Source organism: Haplochromis burtoni, unplaced genomic scaffold (assembly GCF_018398535.1).
Source record: "Haplochromis burtoni strain Fernald_Lab_line unplaced genomic scaffold, NCSU_Asbu1 Contig_198, whole genome shotgun sequence".
Taxonomy (NCBI): domain Eukaryota; kingdom Metazoa; phylum Chordata; class Actinopteri; order Cichliformes; family Cichlidae; genus Haplochromis; species Haplochromis burtoni.
In genome coordinates this window covers 404,668-427,902 of record NW_024582559.1, presented here as the reverse complement: position 1 = coordinate 427,902, position 23,235 = coordinate 404,668, and the positions used below count along the sequence as shown (strand labels likewise).

General features: G+C 41.4%; 1 protein-coding gene across 3 annotated transcripts in view; it reads left to right on the top strand.

Moving 5' to 3' along the window:
• The window catches only part of LOC102309550 (inactive ubiquitin carboxyl-terminal hydrolase 53), a 31,024-nt gene extending 8,025 nt beyond the window's left edge, over positions 1–22,999 (top strand). For 2 of the 3 annotated variants that reach the window (XM_042226155.1, XM_042226156.1), the window contains exons 2-17: positions 591–1,260; positions 1,956–2,048; positions 2,249–2,383; positions 4,479–4,589; positions 5,438–5,520; positions 5,745–5,829; positions 6,325–6,471; positions 7,735–7,884; positions 9,727–9,895; positions 10,959–11,105; positions 12,344–12,481; positions 15,005–15,764; positions 16,588–16,655; positions 20,539–20,605; positions 20,707–21,431; positions 21,524–22,999. In XM_042226155.1, the coding sequence (XP_042082089.1) occupies positions 1,117–1,260; positions 1,956–2,048; positions 2,249–2,383; positions 4,479–4,589; positions 5,438–5,520; positions 5,745–5,829; positions 6,325–6,471; positions 7,735–7,884; positions 9,727–9,895; positions 10,959–11,105; positions 12,344–12,481; positions 15,005–15,764; positions 16,588–16,655; positions 20,539–20,605; positions 20,707–21,431; positions 21,524–21,600 (3,099 nt within the window). In that variant the 5' untranslated portion in view covers positions 591–1,116 and the 3' untranslated portion in view covers positions 21,601–22,999. The remainder of the gene's footprint in view (positions 1–590; positions 1,261–1,955; positions 2,049–2,248; positions 2,384–4,478; positions 4,590–5,437; positions 5,521–5,744; positions 5,830–6,324; positions 6,472–7,734; positions 7,885–9,726; positions 9,896–10,958; positions 11,106–12,343; positions 12,482–15,004; positions 15,765–16,587; positions 16,656–20,538; positions 20,606–20,706; positions 21,432–21,523) is intronic. The other variant, XM_042226157.1, reaches the window with a different exon arrangement.
• Positions 23,000–23,235: the final 236 nt, after the last annotated feature.

The window sequence follows — 23,235 nt, the reverse complement described above, 5'->3', positions numbered from 1 at the left end:
TTCTGCGTCAGTATTAGAGGGGGGGAAAAAAATCCAGTGTTTCCTCTAAGCTCCCTTCCTGTCTGATGATAGCTCTTTGCACAATTGTCACCATCGCCCCTCCCTTTTTTCTTTTTCTTTTAAGTGTCTTTCTTTTGTCTATACTGTAGAAAATTTGAAAATTCATAATTCTTAATTTTTCTGCCTTTTAAATGAAGTACAGGCTGCAGCCTAGTGAGCTGTAACTCCTACGTGTGTGTTGGCTCTCTGTCTGTATTGTTTAGGAAATAATAAATTTGTCTGAATGTTAATGTGAAACCTAAGTTAGTGCCATCTTTAGTTTGACACGCCTCCAGTGCAAAGGGTGGCTGTAAAAGTTAATATATAAGCTTTCCTGACATGTATAAACAGTCAGGTTTGACCTCAATTTGGAGGTACACGACTGAAATTTCACATGTGACTTCCTGTGGTATTGTTTTGAATCACTCATCCAGTGCAGTAGTGTTAAATGTATGTTAAAGCAGCAAGGCATAATGGATAAAAAGCAGCAAACCACATTAGCTGTTAACGTGTTTTTAAATCTAGTTCTCTTTTTGTTTTTTCTTACACAGCCCGGTCGTGTTTGCTGTCTAACCTTTCGACGTGTGAACTTCTGAGCGGGAACAAGGGAAGAGTCGCCAGGACCATGTGGCAGGATTTTCTTATAGGTGTCAACAATTTGTTCTGAAGCTGTTATGAAGTTTTGACCACAAACAGCACAAGATGTTTGAAATGCGTCCCTTCGTGTTGAGAATGCATCATATTAGATCACTGGTTAACAAAGGCCGGCCAAAAAGAAGAGTTGGATTGTAATTTTTTTTTTGTGTGTATGTGTGCGTTTGTGCGCACGTGTGTTTATTTTTCAATTTTTAATACAGAAGATTTTTAAGTAATTGGCACGATATAAGGACCTTCTCCTTGAGCTGCAGACATAGACTGGACTCCCATGTATAGCAGAGCAGCCGCTGCAGCTTGTGGAATAACTTAGCTTCAGACTGTTGGACAGCTGCTTCTTCAGGGCTCCGGGGATCTGATCTAAGCATCCACCCACCGTGTCATCTGACTATTTCACCTGTACTAAGGCAACCCTACTAACCAATGGCATGGGTCAAGTTCTTCAGGAAGCCAGGGGGCAATCTGGGGAAATCCTACCAGCCGGGGAGCATGCTGTCTCTGGCCCCCACCAAAGGACTGCTCAACGAGCCTGGCCAGAACAGCTGTTTCCTCAACAGTGCTGTGCAGGTTTGTTGACACCTCATGAACATTTTTATGTAAAAACTGCACAAAAATGGCAGTCAGTGCTTCTAACCGGTCCTCCAAACTTCTTAAATTTATTTGCTGCTTGTATAACTTTATTTATTGCAGCCCCCCTCTGGGAACATGTTCCACCCTCTTGAAAAAATAACCATTATTTATTTGGAAATTGCAAAGCTTAGTCACTGTCTGTATTTGTCAGAGCTTCCCAGCTATTAATTCATTCTGGATGGTTAGTTTTTTTTCTTGTGGGGTACTGGCTGGTGAGTTAGTTCATTATATCAGCCAACGCGCAGTGAGGTCAGCATCGGACGGTCTTACTCAGAGGGTGTGTGAGACAACCGATGAGCTGGTCGAAGATGATCATTACTTTCGGCTTTGTTTCTGTGAGGGAGTTGTTCTCTCACCCACTCCTCGTTGTTATGACCTTGGAGAGTTTATTATTGTAGCATGCCTGCATGTTATGAGCAACTAAAAAAATGTTAAGTTTCATAATGGGGGAAAAATGTGAATCTTTTCTTAATGATTATTTTGTAAATAGGCAGATTGGTACAGAAAATCTATATATTTGAAGTGCATATGAATGTGTTTGCTTGACTGCTTTATCTTGTAAGTAAGAGATATGCCCAACATCTTATGGTGTAAGGGCAGCCTCACGAGCTTCTGCTCTATCCCTTGTGTAGGTACTATGGCATCTGGACATCTTCAGACGCAGCTTGAGGCAGCTGCCTGGACACTTCTGTCTGGGAGAGTCGTGCATTTTTTGTGCATTAAAGGTAAGATGCGATCATAAGCCTATTTAATAAGAGCTGACACTTTAAAGTAACCGTGCAGCTCCTGTTTGTCAGCATGAATGTGTAGAGCGTCTGCTCTCATATTCAGACTGTGCATTGAGCGGTAAATGTGACACAAATGCTTTCTGTAAACACAATATGCCGTTGTCAGGGTGTAAACAAGTTCTTGCTCTCTTCTTCAGGGTATTTTCACCCAGTTCCAGCACAGTCGGGAGCGAGCCCTGCCCTCTGACAACCTGCGTCACGCCTTGGCGGAGACCTTTAAGGACGAGCAGCGCTTCCAGCTGGGCTTCATGGATGATGCCGCAGAGTGCTTTGTAAGTTCCTGTGGCAACACTATGGCGGGAGGGATTCGTGTATGTTTGTGTGTTATTCTGCCGCACAGCTCAAGCGAAGCATTGCCATGAAACTGTTCGGCGAGGTCACTGAAACAGCTTCTGTCCCTCCCATCAACCCCAGCCACATAGGCGCTGAATATCATCATGACAGCTTATATAAGTACCAGAGTTGTGTTTGAACCGCTTTTTTATCTGCTGCCATAGTATGGCACATGAGCTTTTGAAGAATCACTTTCATATGGTCTTTATCGTTCTAGCATATTGCTTTCAGTTTTTCTGCTCTTTTACCACTTTAAAAAAATTATTTTCAACTAGTCTAATTATTTTTGTCCCAGTTTTATTATGACTCCAGCCAAAAAGGAAAGGTCCTGTTACCCTGCTTTTAATTTGTTTAAAAAAAAGTTTTACTTTGTCAATCACGTTTGGTTAGTGAATTTTTTCTCTTACAATGTTGATATCTTGTGCCTGTAAACTGTACACCAAAATGGCACAGATGTATCCTGATTTTTTTTTTTTTTTTTGTTCCCCTCCCCACGCAATGGTTGTTTATCTATTTAGGAAGTGCAATTACACAGAAATGGAATAAACAAAAGAGGGAATCTAACTTCTCGCGAATACAACGGGGGGGGATGAGTGTACTCGTGCACATTGGGCTGTACAAGTGTGATTTTTGTCACTTTGCTTCTCCTATAAGTTACAGATCAACCTACCACATGATGAGGTGTTATGTAGAAAACCATAAACTATATGAATAGTTAAGAAAAAATGGCACATGGGCAGTTGTCTGAAAAATAGTTGGCAAACTATTCCGTTACGAGATGTTCTACCTGCTATTTTGTATTTCAACTAACTACAAAGTTGGCTGGCTGAGGGGGGGAGATCCCAGAAACACTTACAGAAGTAGATATGTAAAGGAGTATGTCCACTTTTGTGTAAGTAATTAAAAGTTTTTGAGAATTCCAATAAATTTCTCTAATTTAAAAATATTTTTATGGATGCATTATGAGGACTAAAAAGGAGGATTGTTGGGCTTATTATCAGCACGTGGTTCAGAGTTAGTCAGCATCTGTGATCACACGGGGGTCATCAGTGCACATACTAACGAAATGTAACATGCTGCCATCCAGACGTCTTTCTCAGAGACTCGTTAACTTATTTCAGCAGCACAAAAAACACCATTTGTGCTTTTTCTAGTGGTAAAAGAGTCTGGTTAATAGAGTGGCTTGTCTTGAGGCCAAACATGTTCCCATTAAAAATATTTGGTACGTTATGAAACGGAAAGACAAAGGAGGCCCTGAACTCTTTAGAAGCTTAAAGCCAGTGTCAAGCCAAAATGCAAAACCCCCTTCTTGGTTTTTCTTTTTTTTTTTTCTTGGCTTTCATCTGCTACAGCAGTTGCTCTCCTTAGTTCCCAAACATGTACAGGGTGTTGTTAAAAGATATGATGCTCTATCTGAACTGTTGGTATCTTATTCAAAATATTTTCATGTTTTCATAGTTACAACGTTTGATGTTTTGCATTTGACTGCTTGACATCATTTAAATGATCTGCAGATTTTTATCTACGTTTTAAATCATGTCCCTGCTTTTTCAGAAGAGGGATTGTTAAACTGAAATTCCAAAGTTTTCTTTGTCTCATGTGGACGTACCATTTCTTAATACCGCGCAGATCTTTGCCCTTGAGCGTTTTCTCTCTAAAGCATTGGCAGCAGTGTGCTGGCAGAGAATTTATGTGAGGAGTTGGCTAGTGTCAGATTAACAGCCTGTGAAGTATAGCCTGTAACCTTTGCAGGCCTACCTCACAGCCTTAATATTTCATAAACTCACAAGCGTTAGAACCAGGAAGGAGCTAAAACGGAGTGGAGCTTCTTCTTTTAACGTGCTCCTTCTGCTGCAAGGTTTACAACACGACTGCTAAAATTGAAGTTTCTGTATAATATGGGCCGTATATTTTATTACACTGCAATCTTTGTCTTGGAAATCGCTGAATTGGAGAGAAACTATAGGCTGTGTGGAATGTTCCCCGCTCACCACCACCAGCCCCATACCTGACAGTTTTCCTGTCCTGTCACAGGAAAACATACTGGAGAGGATCCACCTGCACATTGTGCCTGAGGAGACAGATGCCTGCACTTCAAACTCTTGCATCACACATCAGAAGTTCGCCATGTCACTTTATGAACAGGTCAGTAAGAGGCTAGGAAGTAATAATAAATATTATATTCCCTGGAAGCTTGCTTGTTTATTCTGGCTTATCTAAGCACGAGTTGGTTATATTAATTTTGTGTCTTCACTTTGTGTGTGTTTTAGTTTGTTTAATCTTTGTTTGCACAGTCTCTACTGTGTTGAGTGGACAAGCCAGACACACTAGACAGTGTTAGGATTAAGCGACATGCGCACACAGGTATTAATCACTGTCTGAGACAATAGAAATCCAATCAGTCATGTTTTGATACTGGCTCGCCCCCAGTGAAATATAGAGGGTGTTTCTGGTCAGGAGAGTACACATAAATTCCACCTCGGCGCAACACAGACACACAAACACAAGACTCTTCCCCGTGGCTCTGATGCCCATCACTGTCTCTGTCCCGAACCAGTTCTATCTGTGACTCTAACAGATAATACGCCTTTGGACTAAATCCCTCAGGAGCAGAGTCGGTGGATTTGGTTCCACCTCGACTTCAGGGCACCCTATCCTGCAAATATTATAAAGGCCCAAATGAGCACTGCCTTGCTCAAAGAGAGGTCGATAACTTCAGGCCTGAAATCGTACGCCTGATAATGTCAGTTGTCTGACTTAAAAGGATACTGGTGAGCTCGGAGTTTATATGTGATCACAGGGAAATAAGCCAAAAATCAAAGAACTGGTTTTGTCCCATTTCTGGAAAGTGACTCTCTGATATGCTAACCAGTCATATGCAGTGCTTACGTTTGCGAAATCACATGTGCACTTATTATTTCGTTAATTTGTTGGTAACTTCTATCCTTTTGTTTGTCGCCCACGTTGGTCACTCTCTCCTCTCTCTTCTGCAGTGTGTGTGCCGTAGCTGTGGGGCATCTTCTGACCCACTGCCGTTTACAGAGCTGGTGCATTATGTCTCCACCACCGCACTCTGGTAAGCCAAAGACAGTATGTAACCTCCTTTAGCACCCTTTTGTCATTTGTCTTGCTCCACACTCTCTTTCAATTATCACAAGGTCAGAACTCTGATTTCTTTTGCTGACTGCGGCATTTCGAAAGTGTGTTTGTCTCTGAGCGTGCCTTATCTTTATTTGTCTCTGCTTGTTCTTTCCTATAGTTCTGCTGACAATGTGCTGTTTACACTGCCTTCTTTCTCAGTCAACAGACGCCTCAGCGGAGAGATGAGTCTTTTGGGGACGTGTTAAAAGCAGCGAGTACGATCGGGGACCTTCGTAACTGTCCAGTAAGTGACCCTTCCAGAGTTTTACTGAAGCATTTACACCCAAAAATGACATTGATGTTGCGTGAAAGAGCAATCTGGAAAACATCAACTTTGTTGACTGGCCTCGCTGCTACTTAGTACACCCAGTAGATATCATATTTCATAAATTGGCCATTACTGAAGTGTGAGAAAGATTATAAGAAAGCTAAAATGTCAACATTATTCAGTCTTAGCATCGTTTGACACATTTGGCCAGATGCCATGATTCTTTGGCTCAAACTGGTTGCGTGTAACTCGATAGCATTTAAATTACAAACCTTCTAGTACAAAAAAATCTTATCTTGCCTTATTTAACCAGCAAAATTAATCATTTTTTTCAGTAAAATGTGTGATTTAAGGGCACTCTTTCCAATTAGTACATTTTCTTGGGGGCTTTTTGTGGTCGTAGGCTACTTTCTAACCAGCTGAACTTGTTTTTGTTGTCTTTATCTATGCGTCTCTCTCTCTTTTTGCCAGAGCAACTGTGGCCAGAAGATCAGGATCAGACGAGTCCTCATGAACTCCCCAGAAATTGTCACGATAGGCTTTGTGTGGGACTCCGACCAGTCGGACCTCACTGAGGATGTTATCCGCTCACTAGGGCCTGTTCTCAATCTTTCCTCGGTGAGCAATCTCATGCATTCGTTTCTATATCTTACACATTATGACGTTTTATTGGCGTATTCAGAGATTTTATTGAATGTGTCAGTATATTTGTGAATTATTATTTATACAACTGTTACACAAGCAGTGCTTCTTGCCCTACTGTTTTGATGTTGTTGTTTTTTTTTTTTTTTTGTGCAATTCAACATATGTGGGAAATAAAGTAGGGATTTATTTCTCTGTAAATCGGGGTAGTTGCGTAAGCCGTCAACTCCCAATGCCCAGTTGGCCCATGCCACTGATCAAAAAGCCCCTGCTGGCCTTGGTCAGCTTGTCAAAAGGCCCCTCCTCTCATCTTTGTGTGTCTGTGTGTGTGCGTGGATCCCTTCTGAAGCGAACATGTCAACTAAATGGATACCACTGAGATGGGGGGGTTCAGCACAACTTTGTTTTTGTTTTTATGTTTTTTAATTTATATTCATATATTCTTAATCACAAGTATGCACAGCTGGAGTGATGTCTTTTTTTTTCTCATAAAAGTCTGCTTTCTGTTTATGTACATAGATCATTTTCAGCCATGTTCACAGTAAACATAAACTATAGTGACACATTACTTAATATGTGCTTGTTAGTGTTTACATCCAACACACGTGGATGAGTTCCACAAGCTAGAGTCGATCAGTGGAGTTGATGTGAGGACGTGCTCATACGAATTACACCTTACATAACTTTGATTTATTTATTTATCTTTTTATTTTGGATTGAAGCGTTTCAGCCACTCGTTTTACGACTCAGACAAAATTAGGACATGGGAAGAATTTTCAGTCTCACCCACCCGCTAATGTGCCACAAAGGCTTTTATTCATTGGGGAGTCACATTTCATGTGACTTTATTGGGCGTTAAAAGGGAGCTTACTGCCACCATCATTTGCTTTGAAATCCATTGTTTGTGTGAGTGAGTGAGAGCCGGAGAACTGGCTGTACAAGAATCATGGGAGGGACAAACAAGTCACACTTTGTATCATTTGAAAATAACACAGCATAGTACTAGGTTACCCCTGTAGCCAGGATGGAAAGATATGCTGCCCCTGCAGTGATTCAAACCAGCCTTTACTTGTACTGATTACCGAATCAATGCTAGTTCATTCCCTTAGACCTTAATCTGTAAACAAATGGAGTAACTGACGCTGCTAGCTCTCTGCATCATTTAGCTGCCTTCCAACTTACTTTGGTGGTGATTTAACTGTGTAATTGATGCATTTGTGTGTGTGTGTGTATACACAGCTCTTCTACAGGGTGACAGATGAGCATGCCAAAAAGGGAGAGCTGATGCTCGTGGGAATGATCTGCTACTCCAGCCGTCACTACTGTGCCTTCACCTTCCACACCAAATCTGCCAAATGGGTCTTCTTTGATGACGCAACAGTCAAAGAGGTGAGAGAGCGTGCACTAGTGCTCAAGTCATGTTAGATGAGTCACATGTGAAAATAAGAAACATATTTATTATAATAGCAAGGAAGTTGTACAGCACACATATGAAAAGTCTTTTTTTTTCCTTCCTTGTGGTATTTTTAGATGTTAGAATAGAATTAGTGCAAGCTTTTTCTAAAGAAGAAAAAAATCAGAGTTTGGGATTCATGTTATCACTGAACAGATAAGCAGAAGCTGCTACAGACGAGACCGAATGTTCAGTCTCTTATCTCTGTTACAAAGACTTTTTATCGTCCAATAAGGACCACATTGATTGCGCTTCATGAGCCTCTGGTTTGATGAGCCTTTATGGCAGTGAGGAGTCAGCCAAACTCCCAACTTCCTGCAAACTACTACTGCAAACACTCTACTCTGTAGTCACAGAGCACTGCAGTAGTAAAGCACAGATAGCTAATAAAGACGTTTTTATTTTTTTTTTATGAAGCTGGGTAAAGTTTAAGGAGATGTGACAATGCTGCAATGTGTAGTGTGCATGATGTAGAAAGTGGGTCTTGTGTGTCTGTGTTCTGGTAGTTTGTTTGTGCACACTCACTTTTGAATCCTATCATCCTTTAGTTGTTTTTTCCCGTTAATGTTGGATTTATTTTCATGGTGTGTACATGCAAGCATGCCTTCTGTCTCACATCCTCACAATTTTCACGGGGACTGTGGTGCAGCGGCCGGCTGGCTCTGTGTCAATCCATCAGCAGCTTGTGCTGCGTGTGCAACCCCTCCCAACTGAGATGGAGGAGCTAGAGTACTCTGCGCCTGCCAAGTCCATACCTGGAATGAAACTTGCCAGTGTTTCTGTGACTCCCCAAGTCCCAGCCCCTTAATGACTGCTGCAGTGTAGCCCAATTACTGTGTTTCCATTGCATGAAATAAAATTGCACAAAATCCTAAGTGCAGTAACTCACTAGCTGTTCTGATCGGATGGTGGGTCATGGGTAGCTTAAAGACACTTGCATTAATCAGAACATGGCCGATGTTAATGCACTAGTGGTAAATGATATGTAGCATTAGCAACAGATAAAGCTTTACTGGTTTTAGCTGAAGAGGTTGGAGATTGTTTTGAAGCTCACAGATATATCTGCTTTAACATTCATTTAAAGATTTTCTGAAAACTGGAGGGCAAAAAATAGACTTTAAGAGAAAAAGCTGTAACAGAAAGGCAGATTTGGCCAAGAGTCTTAACCCTTAACATGTCTTTGGCCCTTTCAGATAAAAAATGTTGTGCCTCACCATTGAAAAGAGGATCCAAAAATAACACAGATGTGTCTCTGTTTTGCCTTGATCTAACATGCTTTGTCAATCACGGCTTGTCTTCCTCCTCTATATTGTATATGTGCACATTCCCCAAGTCAAAATCCTTTTCCCCCTCTGTCTGTGTTCCTTTGAATTGGTTGCTCTTTACCTTGTTTTGCCATCTCTTCCACACCTGCTTTCTCTTTCTCCCCCCTCCCTCTACCCCCGTCATTTGCTTAATTAAGGAGCACAGAAGCATCTGTTAGCCTGCAGCCTGCCTTTGTGGTACCTTTGTGGAGAGACGCGCACCTTACACAGCTTTGCTAATGTGATTGTGTGCTTTGGCCTTAGTGTGTTATATTCACTCACAAATTAAAGCTACACCCCATTTTGTCACACATAGTCTGAAGTTGCATGTGAATTTTATATATATTTATACCCTTGAATGCATGTTGGTTCACTTTGTGCTATCACACATGAAGGTATAGTATTATACAGTATGCTAAAATGTGTTAATTGACCCTGCTTTTTTCTTCTTTTCTTCTTTGTTTCCTGGTGCAGATCGGCTCCCGGTGGAAAGATGTCGTCAGTAAATGTATCAAAGGTCACTTCCAGCCTCTTCTTCTTTTTTATGCCAATCAAAATGGGAGCGCTATCGCCACAGAAGATGCCTCAAAACAAAACAGCAGCCAGTCCCACAGCAAGAACCCCGTTAATGGAGAAGCGCAAGGTACGATGTTTTAAAAATAACCTCAGAGGTCATCATGCTGGCATTTAAAAGCCTCGTCATAGCAGTTTTATATCAGGTGTGATGATGTTGTTGATTGAGTGTCTTTTTGTGGAAATGACACCATCCAAACTCCCCTGTGTGTTTCTCTTTGATATTCCAACTGTCTTTTTCTCAGCATTCATTATGTGGTGTCACATCCCAAATGCCCCATTTGATTATAATGTCCCACCATTAAAAAAAACAAGCAGCCATTAAAGTGAAGCTGATTGGTGCAGATGCCTGTCATTTTAGTGCAGTGTTGGAAGCCAAGAAAAAGAAAATCTGAATGTTACTACTACCGCCTGGTCGAATGGCAAAGTGTAGCCAAAGTTTTCCGAGTGGTTTGTTTTGAAATGCAAATGTAGTCTCAAGTTTGAGGTGAATGTTTGCTGTGGGGTTTGAAGTGTGGCTTATTTGCCTCTGTAAACCTTTAGCTTGAGTTAAGCACTAAATCTTTCATGGAAATGTATTTTTTAAATTTTTTTTACTACTTAAAATTCTCACACAGCCGGCTGTTTAGTTGAAAAATTTCCATACTCCCTCCGAGTACATTAAAGTAACAAAATTAAAATGTAAAATTTAAATCAGAAGTCGGGGGGGAAAAATAAGGAAAAAAACCTCCCAAATCAAATGCACTGTTTGCCTTTGCCGCTGCTGATGTGAACAGCTGAACATCTCTCCTGTTGGGATTACATATCCCTGGATTTGTGTGGTTGGGGAGGTTTTTATCCCTTTTAAAGACCCTCCTCCAGCCCTCCACGCTGGCTGTGCCCCAGGTCCAGGCTGTGGCAAGCGCTCACTGTCCGTCAGAGCTGACAGGGCGCCCGACTAAACTGGATCATCCTCCAAAAATCAAGAAGTAGTACACAGTGTGGATCTTGTAATTGAATTCTGTGTTGTAGTTTCAGGTAAAATTAGTTTTTTTTTTTATTGATCTTCACTCAACAGGATTTTTTTTTTTTCATGGGAAGGATACGCCTACATGCATGGCCTTACCTTTAAAACATTTTTCCTTTCTTTCTAGGCACTGAGTCCCAAGTTTCAGTCTCCCCCAGAAAACTGGACCTCACCAGAGAGAACCTGAATGCTCTGCTGGGCCAGGATCTTTTCAAGAAGACCCCTTCAATCCTCAGCAGGGGCAGCACTCAGACCAGTGGAGGACGGGGAACAGGTAAAGAGGGGGAACGAATATGGAGGGATTAAGCAGCTTTTTTTTTTAAATTTAATTTTTGCCTCTATTACAAATTAAATCAAATTATTAGCAGTGCCAACCTGCTACAAACTGCTACACTTTGCTATGTAACCTGTGTAAACCTAGTTTATGGTTTACACACAAATGTTTTGATGTGAATAAGAAAAGATGCAAACAGAGAGGTGAGTCATGTTGTGTGGCAGTTTTTCAGCCTTGAAAAGACTCCTTAATTCATAAATATTTTGTCCTCGGAGAGTGGTGACAAGCACAGATCTGGAACAGCAGCTAGCGGAAGAGATAATTAAATGTCTTTGCTCCGAAACTAAATCTGGCCATGCTAGTAATACAGAAGGGATTAGAGACCCTTAGTGAGGAGAGAGAGAGGTCATTATGCACATGCTTAATTGCAAGCAGAGGGGAGAGTGAATTGAGAAGAGGAGTTATTTATGCGATTTAACGGCGTCTTCTTTGATATCCTTGTACATTCTGCTGGTATGAAGTTGTTCGTGTCCTTGAACAGATCACTATGGGAGGGGATGCTGCAAGACAATGAAATGTCAGCAGCTGCTGCAGTTTTAAGGAGTAGCAGAGTCAAATTTATCAAACTGATTCATCGTGTGGTTAAACTGCTACACTTCCTGCTTTGCGGAATGTGTGGAATCTCAAAAACATCCGCTGCTTTTCTTTTCTTTTCTTTTTGTTAAACAAATAAAAAATCTGGAATGATATGAATGTTTTTTGTTCTGTTTTTCTGAGCTGCCACCTCGTCCTCGCTCGCTTCCTTTTAAAATCTCACATGGTTAACAGCATTATTCCAGGACCAATCGTTTAAAGAAAATGTGGGGCCAGAGATGCAGCGCGAGCCTCTGCATGGCCGCGTTTCCTCCCCGCTGCCTTTCCTCTCCCATCAGCACAGCAATGTGCCGTAAAGTTCGCCTGTGTCTACACACTCAGCAGCTGCTCAGTGCCTCGGGGGTGCCGGGGACGAAGAGCGACAAGGAAAAGGATGTAGCGGTGATAGATGTATCTATGCACACGGGGATAAAAATACTTTAATGGTGGGAATCTCCACCTGATTCAGCAAATGCCCCGTCGCTACTTTATTTTTATTTCTTTTAAGGGTCAGCGTTATTCAAATGCTGGCTATATAACCTCGTCACACAGTGAGGGGGAAAAAAATGTCTCAAATACCTTTCTTGTCTTTTCTTGTTTCTTAGTGAAAAGCAATCACAAGAGCCGCCTTAGGGAGATTTCTCGAGAAGTTGCCCAGAAAGCAGGAGAGATGCGTAGGGCGCATTCACCCCGAAGAGAGCCTGATAGGACTGGTCAACACAGGGTGGAGTCACGCTACAGAGGTGGGTTGCTCTATACAGACTGCAAAACTGCACATACACAGAATTGCCAGGTGTTGCTTTACAAAAGCCCTGCCTTCCCCCTCCCTTATATCACCCTCTGTTTGGGAGCAATGTGTTAGAAAGGGGATTAGGTGCTGACGTCTGTTGGTGCCTGCTTTGATCCCTGTAGTCCTGTAGTCTTCACCAATATTATTAAACACACCAGAAACTAAGCAGATCAAACCAAAGAGCAACAAATGCTGATTTTAATTTTTTTATTTTTTTTTTATTCTAAGGTTTAAATTTGATTCCAAAATGTATTTCTGCACAAACTTTTCTCACAGATTAAGTCAGTGTGCCTTAATGAGTATGCTGATTAATATAGGTTACTTTAATACTCCTTCAGCATATCATTGCTTTCATTAAGTGTCAGTGTGTGGGGGGGATTATCAAGCCCAATATAATACACCAAATCCACCATGACAACAGCGGTAGCCTGTGTTAGCACAGAGCTTGCATCCCTTTATGAATAAATGCACCAGGTTAAGGCAGCCTAGTGTCATTGTTGTGATGAATGGCGATTCTAGAGGTATAAATTAACCGTATCATAGTTCATTCTCAGACTCTCGACGATACGAAACGGGAAAAGCTCAATCAACTTCCTCAGTAGCCTGAGGAATTTTTCCATGATCTTTAACCGTATAGATTTAAACATCTTGCCCTTCTCCCAAAATGATTCACAGTCATGTGTACATTTGACATTATTGAGGTGGCAGCAGAAAATTTTTAAAACAGGCCAGTATCGTGGTGTATATGTGAGCAAAACTGTAGACAGCTCTGTTTAAAGTGATTTAACTGTGCCACACAGTCAGCAAAATCCAAAGCAGGGGACTCCATCTCTTGCAGGCTTATTCCCAAGAATGACAGTTTTATGTGAAGAATAAAATTTCATTTTTGTACGCTCAAACACGGATCAGGTTTACCCGTCATTTAGATGATGACTCCCGTACAAGGCAGGGAGCCTTTAGCTGCCAGCTTTAGGTTAGGGGAATGCATTTAACAGATGATCCTTGCAATCTAAATTTGCATGACACTAGTTTTTGTTTTATGTAAAAAGTACCAGATTTTGCTTAAAAATGTAGGAGAAGACTTAAGTATCAACGTTGTGAAAGGAAAACATGAAAAATTTGTAATCCAGACCAATAACAAGAAGTATTCAGAGAGCGCAAACCTCCGCCAAGGCTGCTCACTCTCTGGGCAGCATTTAATTTTAAGGTAATAGTATTGTATTTTGTATATACTTATTTTCTTTTTTGTGTTCTTTTTAAAAGTACAGTAAAAACACATTTGGGATCAACTTGAAAGAAAGACAAATGTGAAATATAAAACTGATGTTAAAGGTTAAAAGTGACATGATATTTGGATTCAAACTAAATGTGATATTTAGAATCCACATATATCAGTATGATTTCCATTTTAATGACATTTAATGAAAGTTTGACCCTACCTGACCTTGAAGAAGTGGCCTAAGGTCCAAAATAATGTGGCATTTAGAATTCCCATATGTCTATATGTTAATGCAAACAATAAGAGACATACAGCACTATTGTCACTGTGACTTTCACATCCATCTATTGCCCTTGAAGGACAGGCCAGAGGTCCAAAGTCACATCTTTTAAATTTGTATAAAGATCTTTGCATATGTTAACAATACAACGCACACTTGTAGGATTCATAGTTTCTGAGTTGTAAGATTTTTTTCCATTTTCGACCAATAAATTATGTTGTCCTTGAAGACCTCAGTGGATGCAAGACAAATTTTAATGGATTATTAACATGACTCCACTCGACACCCCTAAAAAGTTTTCTCAAAATTTATTCTAAACTTTTTGAGCTGTCAAGTTTACATCCAGAATGATAGGAAGCACGCAAATGCTTCTTGATAGAGGTACTAGGGGACTGTTTACAAAAATGATTGTAATTCCTAAACAGTTAATGCAATACTTTGTCAAACCACTTGAATTCAAATTGAAAGTCAGTGACGGTGGAGTTCAGTCTGATTGGCTGAAAGTGTTCTGTGGATATATAAAGATGCAAATTTATAAAAAAAAATGTATCATTGTCCAAAACTTTATGGGCCAGACTCCATGTAGGAACACACCGGTGACATCGATATCTGCATGGATGTCTGTGCATGAGCTGGCTGCCCTCTGTGCACACAGCATGGAAGAAACTCGACTCCTTGCGGTTGTAATTTACACTTTCCTGCCTGCTGCAGACATAAATGTCAGAAACTCCATTGTCATCATGCCCTTCCTTCACTCTCCACCTAGCCTGCTGTTTTCTTAGCACAGCCCTGTCTTATTGTGTGGAAGTGCCAGTTTAAGTCAATTTTTACCTTTTGCAATGAGATTTATGACACTTTCCTTTTGTAATATCGTTCCTGCAACATGCCAGTCGAAAAAATTCTAATAAATATCCTCTACAGATATATTAGTTTAAGCTCTTGCATGATTTCTTTTTTTCTCGCTCTCTTTCTCTCAGACCCAGCTCACGACAGGACCTACTCCCGCTCAGCTTCACCTCCAGAGAATGGCTTCAAGCAGTACCTGGAGACTCGACTGTACAGCAGCCAAGGAAAAGGTCCCACTCGGACTGAGCGAACACCGCAGCTTGGGGGCCGGTCTTCCAATGAAAATTCTCGTTTAAGGCACCAAGTGCTACCTGATGTGCCCATTGTAACTAGTCGTCATAACAGGCGGAGACTAGATCAGACCTCAAATGGATACGATACAGACAGCAGCCAAGACTCCAGAGGGCTTTCTGGAAATATAGAGAACGGCCGCAGCAGGCCTGGTCGAGCTTGGAAGCCAATGCGGGAAGCGCTAAATGTAGACAGCGTATTAAGTAGCGGGAATGTAAGTCACGAACGAAGGCAGCACAGCCCCCAGACGAGACCCAATAGTCAGTCGCCCTCACGTGATCGAGATTATCTGTGGGGAGGCCGGGAAGAACGTAAGCCAAAGAGCCTGATGACCATCTACGAGGACGAGCAGAAGCACGAAATAGGTGGCAGCCGAAGCTCTCTGGACTCGGACAGCCGCGGGGGCCACACTGACAAGGACAGAGCAAAGGGCTCAGCAACTCTTAAAGTGCGCAGTGACAACTGGAAGATTCAGAGAACTGAATCTGGATATGAGAGCAGTGACAGACTGAGCAATGGCTCAGCTAATCTCGACTCGCCCGTTGTAGAGAACATTTCTTCCAAGGACCTCCGGCCCATACCTGAGCTGCATCCAATGAGGTAAAACAGATCCTTCCACTTGGGTTTACATCACCCAGACGCACCAAAACTCTGCACTGCAAAGCATGATGCAGAGGGAAAAAAAGCTGACACAATATTTCCTGCATGACGACAGCATCATAGAGGCGCTTTGTCATCTCGTGGCCTACTCATTTAAGGACTCGAGTCTCGGAAGTGCTGCCATTTCTAAATAATAAAACATTACAAACAAACTGATCTAAGAATAGCAGGTCTCATTTAACAATAAATGCACACAAGGCAGATGCACAAATCCTATTTTGCTGGGCTGTCATTTGTTGTATTTGTAGTTCAGGGCTTGTTTGTAGATAATGATCCCATATAGCTGACAACTCCTGTACTCAGCAGGGGCAGCCTCAGATAGCTGACTTCTTCAAAAGCCGGTGCATTATTTAAGCATATCTGTTGACAGTACGCTAGTAAAGAGTCTCCTTAATTATTAATTCTTCAACATGATTTAAGATGTTTTTGTGACTGGTTTGGGTTAAAGCTTGAAGCCACTAAAACTGTGAAATTGTGATTTTATTGTATTATTGTTATTCTCTACTACATCTTATGGATCTTAGAGGAGATAAAAGCATAACACTTTTGCTGTTGTATATCAAGAAACACAAAAGAAAAACAAGGATATTACAATAAGATGTCTGGGTTCATACTGGGATGCAAATCATGCTACTGCACTGTCTCTTTGGAGATGCAACTATGCACTCAGATTCTAACTAAAGTCGTTGTTATCCACCTTTATCTGCTCTGAGCTCGTGGCTTTTAAAAAAAACAAACAATAACTATATTTTTTGTGTTTTAGGGATAACTTTCCTCGGAGAAGAAGTGATGAATTGAAGAGTGACGTGCTGTACTCAACAATTTCCATTAGTAAGTAACTATTGCTTTAAGTGAAAAATTAGTATTTTGTCGTTATTCAAGTAAATCTCTGTACATTTTTCGTCACACATTAGAGGGAATAGATGAAAGCATCAGTTTCTGACAAAGGCTCCACCCTGATACTGAAGATACTTCCTCTCCCCAGTAGACTTCCATGTGTTGTAAGGACCTGAAACATTAAGATAGTATGCTGCAGTTTCCTTGATTTATTGTTCTATCAGTCGTGTTAAGGTCACAGCCTGATTGAAGGGATACTGTATGGAAGTGTGCGCTCTGGTTCCAGACTGACTGGCCCTGACCTTTTTTTCCTGAGTAAAGTTTATGTTATGCAGCACCTAGTGAAATTACATGAGCTCAAAGGAAGAATGAGCCCATGTGGGGAACAAGCTTTGTACCTTTAACACTGTTATTTTGGTGTGGAAAAATACTAGCCAGGCTCAGTTTAATTTTATTTAATTGGCTGTCCTTCAGTGAATAGAAGAACAAATGGAAAATGGTAGGGGGGAGGGAAAAAAACCTCAAGGACCTTTTCAACTGTTAACTGCGGTGAATAATGGTTTCTTTCTGCAGGAAGTACAATAACTTTTAGATTCACGGGGATGCAAAATCTGGGGTGAAAATCGGGTTTAGAGCTCAGAACTTCTGTTTTAAAAGGAAAAAGAAACGATGAGTCTTAACTATGAGTCATGTTGCGAAGTTGCAGTATTTTTTTATTTTTTTTATCCTCTAGGTAGGATGGGAGGGAGATAAGGTGACACGAATAGCACTAGGGGGCTTGTCTCCTGGACACCCTTGACATTCTTTATCTAGCATGTGCTTGCTGATGCACACTATCAGCACTGCAAAAGGAGTGAAAGAAACTATAAATGAAAAATGCCTTGCTAATTCCCTCAATGGAAATACCCTGAGTTAATCCTGAATTGGAGGGGGAGATGAGTGAGCTTGTTGGGGCCACCCAGCTGTGCCCAGCCAGACAGAAAATGCCACGACTGGACCTGTCAGAAGGTGGTATTCAAACACCGCTCAAATAAAATGCAGTTTTACAGCTCTGCAGTTATTTCAAGTTCCCAAAAGAAAATGCAGGTACGATCTGAGGTTCATTGCCGAGTTAAATATAGCTACAACATAAGGGTGGCAAGTTGAGAAACAGAAGCATCGCCGGTCTTGTTTTTGTCTGTGAGCATCAGCACATGCAGAGAGATTCATGTGACTGAAGCCCTGGCAAGGAGGCAAAGACTACTGTGGCATACACAGTTTTTAATCTGGCAAAATGTAAAAAACAAACAAACTGTAGTATTGCTTTAGTTTAGTTTAGTTATTGCTAGTAATTTTAGGACAAGCACTCATCGATCCTCTCATTTATTCATTCAGGCTGTTAAGGAATTACGATCATATTTGTATCAAGCTGCATCCACTCATCCTTCTCTCTCTCTTTTGTTTGTAATGTTTCACAGGGCCTGGTTATATTTCAAAAGTACCCACAGCTGTGTTGTAGTTCACAAATGTCTTGAAATGTTGCTTTGTGAACTGTCAAAGCTCAACCTTGTTTTAAAAAAAACAAACAGAACAAAAAAACCCTGAAAGGGCCTTTGAGGACTCTTCTCTGGTAGCTATTTTTGAAATCAGTATGGGATATTTACGCCTGGCTGCCTGCAAATTGTATTGACAAGCCGCAGTAAATGTGTCCAGAGTCAATTTGGCACGAGTTCAGTGGTGGTAGTCTGGCGTGAGCTGCAGTTTCAGAGAAGCCTGAGCAGGTTCCACTAGTCCATTAAAGACTAAAATCCTTTCGGAAAGCACATTCGTGTGGGAGGGCAGTTGTGAGGAGCATTGTTGACATTTTTACCGCAGATATTCGTTCTTCTGATGGCTTGTTGCACTAGGAAAGAGATTCGAGTCGGGGCCTTTTTTGCCACCTTAATGACAGAACTTTTGACACGCTGTGAAATCGTACGTCCTGCCCGCCTGCCAGCATATTGGACGGACACTTGAACCTGATGCGTTTGTCTCACTTTTCCTTTACTGGCTTCTGCCGACCTCACTAGTTATCTACAGAAATACACGTTTGAAGCTGTTACAGCTGTTTGTCATCATCATCATAGTTGCCAAAAGTCAACTATGATGCTTTCTGATCTAGTTTTAAAAAACCCCAAACTGACATGACAATCAGAAAAGGTTAAATGTCACTGAATTTCATCCTTTATACCATTACATGGATGCCTTCTACATTCTGTTTGCATACATCTTTTATAGCTGTTTATTTGTGTCCATGATGTAGCACGTTAAGAGCCAGTTGCTTGGCTCATTAATGCCACTTAACAAGCCAGTGAATGATGCTAATGAGTACACATGTACGCCACGGCTTTTGACCTACTGCCGTGCCATTTCCCAACTTTTTGTGATTCACTTATGTGATATTTCTTGTTCAGTTTCCCTGCTTGGAAACTTGGAGTTGCAAACCTGCATGCCCTTCTGATTGATGTTCCAGATGTTTTAAGTACATCAGACAACACAAGGCTGGAATCATGACTTGACTGCCTTAAAGCTACATTGTGTGCTATTTATTTTCTATTTTTTGTAATAGTCAAAAAAGGTCAACGAAACTTCAGCAAATTAAAATGATACCAGATCAGTTCTTGATGACCCTTGTTTAAATGTTTTAAACTTTCAAAGCTCCTTTTCTTTTCTTTCAAACTGATTTTTTTCTCATGCTTTCTCATTCTCTTTGTGGTGTTCACATTTTTAAGCACTTTAATTCGTACTTTCAAGTTTATGTTGAAAAATTGGAAATGTTATTAGATCAATCACAGAACCTGGAGGTTTTACCAGCTAAGTGCTAAAGTTCAAGTTTTCTCTCTGCATTGTTGCACGTGACGTTAAAGACGGAGAGGGGATTTTCTACAGAGAAAATCATCGTCAACTGCATCCCTTTTTGTTATCAAGACTGATATTGTTACGGTTGCTTGCCAACATCACAGATCAGCAGCAGCATCAAATTGTGAATTGTCGCATGGACTTAGCGGCTTAAAAACGCAATAGTGTTGTGGAGGGGATGTAAAGTCTGGAGTCTGACCCCGGCGTAATTGCATGCCAGCACAAAGGATTTAGCCACTAATGCTTTGAGAGAGCGGTGGGGGGTGGGGGTGAGGGGGTATGCTGACACATCACAGATGGTCCTCAGTCGTTCACTCCCTTCCTTGTCCTGTTAGTCAGCTGTTGTCTGGCGCAGGCCAAGTAAATCACACACGCCCAGCTAACTTGGCAAAGCTCCACACCCGACCCCGTGCAGGGACCTGCTTCTAAACATGTGTTTGTGCTGATCTCATGGCTAAAATCAACCATCAGCCCCAAGTACTAGCAGCATAACTCAGGCTCATCTCACTGGGATATGTTTGGCCTATAGGTTAAAAGACTGTTACTTTCATCTGTTGTTGTATTCATTAGTTTTTAGACTGAACTTATGAACCAGTTAGAGTTCAATCAAGGTCCTTATTGTTTTATTAGGACTGTTGGCTCGAACTTAACAGGCCTGGATATGAACCCAGATTCCCTTTGAGGGCCCATGTTCTTTGGCTGGATCAGACAGTCAGAGTGGTACACTGGGGCCTTGAGGGCGCTCTGCCAGACTAGCTGCTTTGATACTTCCTCTCGCAGCACCAGGCAAAAGGCCTTACCATGACCCCTGTTAGATAACATGTCTCTGCAGGAGAGAGACAGGAAAAAAAATAAAGTAGATATTGTAGCAATATTCAAATGGAAACCCGTGACAGATGCTACCTGGCTCTTATTTTGGACCATCTGTTTGTGATAACTTTACAAAATTAGGGTCTTGTGTTATAAAGTACTGATGAAAATTTTTTTTTTTTTTGTGTAGATGAACCAGGGAGAAAATCTCCTGAACTCCAAGAGTCCAACATGTTGTCTGATCAGCTGTTACAAAGGTAAAAAAGGTTATTCAGAAGTGCACGTTGTTAGCGAAATGCTTCACTTGACTTTTCACAAGTTTAAGTGAAATATAAATGTTTCTGTTTTTGCGCTCAAGCAGAAGAAGAGCCTTCCGGTACACACCCGGGATCTTGGAAAAGAACAATGGCCTGGACGACGAGCGAGAGAAGAATGTGGACAGCAGCCCTGTGCCTCCCTACTTAGCAAAGACCAGCAGCTCTGAGTGGAACAGCTCAGATGACCTTGTTGGACAGTTTTCGGAGCAAGAAGAGAATGGCTCTGGCCCTGCAGACTCTCTGTCTCACAGCTTTCCTCTACCTTTACCTCTCAAGACTTTTGGCAACAGTCGCACAGACCCATCTGGCATCCACTCCTTACCACCAGAGGTGCCAGAGCGGTTTAGCTCCCGAAGCGAACCTAAAAATGGCTCGTCTCCCCACTCGCACACAAGCCTCCGGCGGTGGATCGAGACGCCTGCCGAGCACAGGCTTTCATCAGATGCCAGCTCCAAGTCGGGGTCGTCAGACCAGGAGAGGAACGATCTGTCGGCCAGCGAGAGCGACGAGAGGTTACCCAGTCCAAAGTCCAGACACGATGATGGTACAGACTCTCAAACTCTGACAGATCGAGTTCTTCCCACCACTTACTTTTCAGTGGATAACTGTATGACAGATACTTACCGGGCCAAATACCACAAGAGGCCTGCCGTGTACGTGAGAGCACAGGACCATACGTCATCAGGGGAGAGCGATGTCGAAGGGAGGGGGCACCCTTTGACAGATGTTCAAACACTAGAACCTTCCAAAAGCAGAACAGAATCAGGTATGCAAAAGCACAGCGCACTTTTATTAAGACCTCACATGCACCTGTTTGGTTTAAATCTCTGACTGATTCTCCGGCTTTTGTTTTTCCAGGCATTTCCACTCCTAAGACTTTTGCGAAGTGGAATCCAGTTACTCCGAAGGGTCTTGATGAGCATGGTTTCCTATGATTTTTATGGACTGAATGATTCTGATGGCTGGATGCCAACAGGAATTGTTAAGCACTGCTACAGATTGACTCGTATGTGGAGAGGTATTTTCTCTTGTACTTGTCATAACAGCTAGTTGGACATGAAACTGGATGCCAAAAAGATTGTACTAAAAAAAAAAAAAAAGTCAGGTGTCTTTAATTAGCTTTCTAGCTACTAAAAAGCTTTGAACAGTGAATTTGCACAGCAGAAAGGTACAAACAGAATTATGCCTAAAAATATTTTGCTGGATTTGTGGACGCAGAGGGGTTGGGAAGGTAAAGAATGTGTCATGTAAAACCAACTTACTAAACAGCAGATGAAGTGATTTCTTTCTTTGTTTATGCCTCCTAGTCGCACTCTTCCTGCACATCCTGTGGAATGCCCTTATTTGTTTAACTATTCTCTTTTCAGTGTTATGACTGAGGTGTCTGCCCCAATTCTGTCAGTTATACCTGCCTGTCAGGGGGTTTTAGAAGGAAAGGTTCCAGTTGTGGTCAGAAATCTCTAGATATGCTTTTGGCACGACTTAAAAAATGGATCCCAAGGATCCGTATGAATGTGAATCTCCACGACATCCACATTAGGTTTTGGCTGATGAGACATCTTTGCACAATCCGTAAAGCCAACAGACTCGGGTCCTTGTTTGCGCGTGAACTTATGCAAATAACCAGCGTTGGACTTTCTTCCTTCTCTGCCTCTGTCAGACACTCGTGAGAGGTTTGGTATACCAAAATAACTGTTCAAGAGTGAGGGAGGGGTGTTGGAGTGGGTTTAAAAGGTGATGGGTCAATGTGTTAAATTGATTGCCTGTTGGTAGAAGCCTGCGTCAGATCCTCATTGACACCTGCACATATCCCATCATCTTTACGGAATTTTCTTTTCCTTAAAAAAAAAAAAATATATATATGTATGTCTTTGCACTGTTTTCCTTGTTTATTTTTTTCTTTTCACACTCCTTGGTTCTGTTATTTTTCTCTTTAGAAGAATAATTTCTTTGGATTTTGGTCACTTGATTCTTCGATAGCTTCTGTGAGCAGCACGTCTGCACTTGGAGGACACGAGATGATTTAATTGTGTCATCTGGTGATCAGATATGGCTTTTGCTTTTTTTTTTTTTTTTATATGAAGGGAGTTACTAATAATGTGTTGTGACTTTCACTGGTTTACTTTTTTTGGTTCAGATGTTTTATATATATGTGTGTATATATATATATATATATTCAGCAGACTAATACACAGTGCCTTTTGTATTTTTCTGTGTTGAGGCGAGATTAAATCGAAGCCATGGTTTGTACAATTTGATTTTAAAGAATTTTTGTAGCGTTTTAATTTTATTTTTATTGAACAGTTGTCAAATAAACGGCTCTATTTAACCATATCTTCGTGTCAGCTCTTGCTTTCGGGGGAGCAAAGCTTAGAACAGGGATTTGAGGAGAAATCAAATTATCCAAATAAACTCCCATGATGATAAATGTTGCCTTTTGACTGGAGCATGGACGTCGCTGTGCAAGGCAGCTGGTGGGAAATGTGGGGTTTTGCTGCCACCTGCAGTCGTGTGTCTTGAATGCACTTTTTCATATCATATAACAGCTACCCAACTACAAATATACAGTT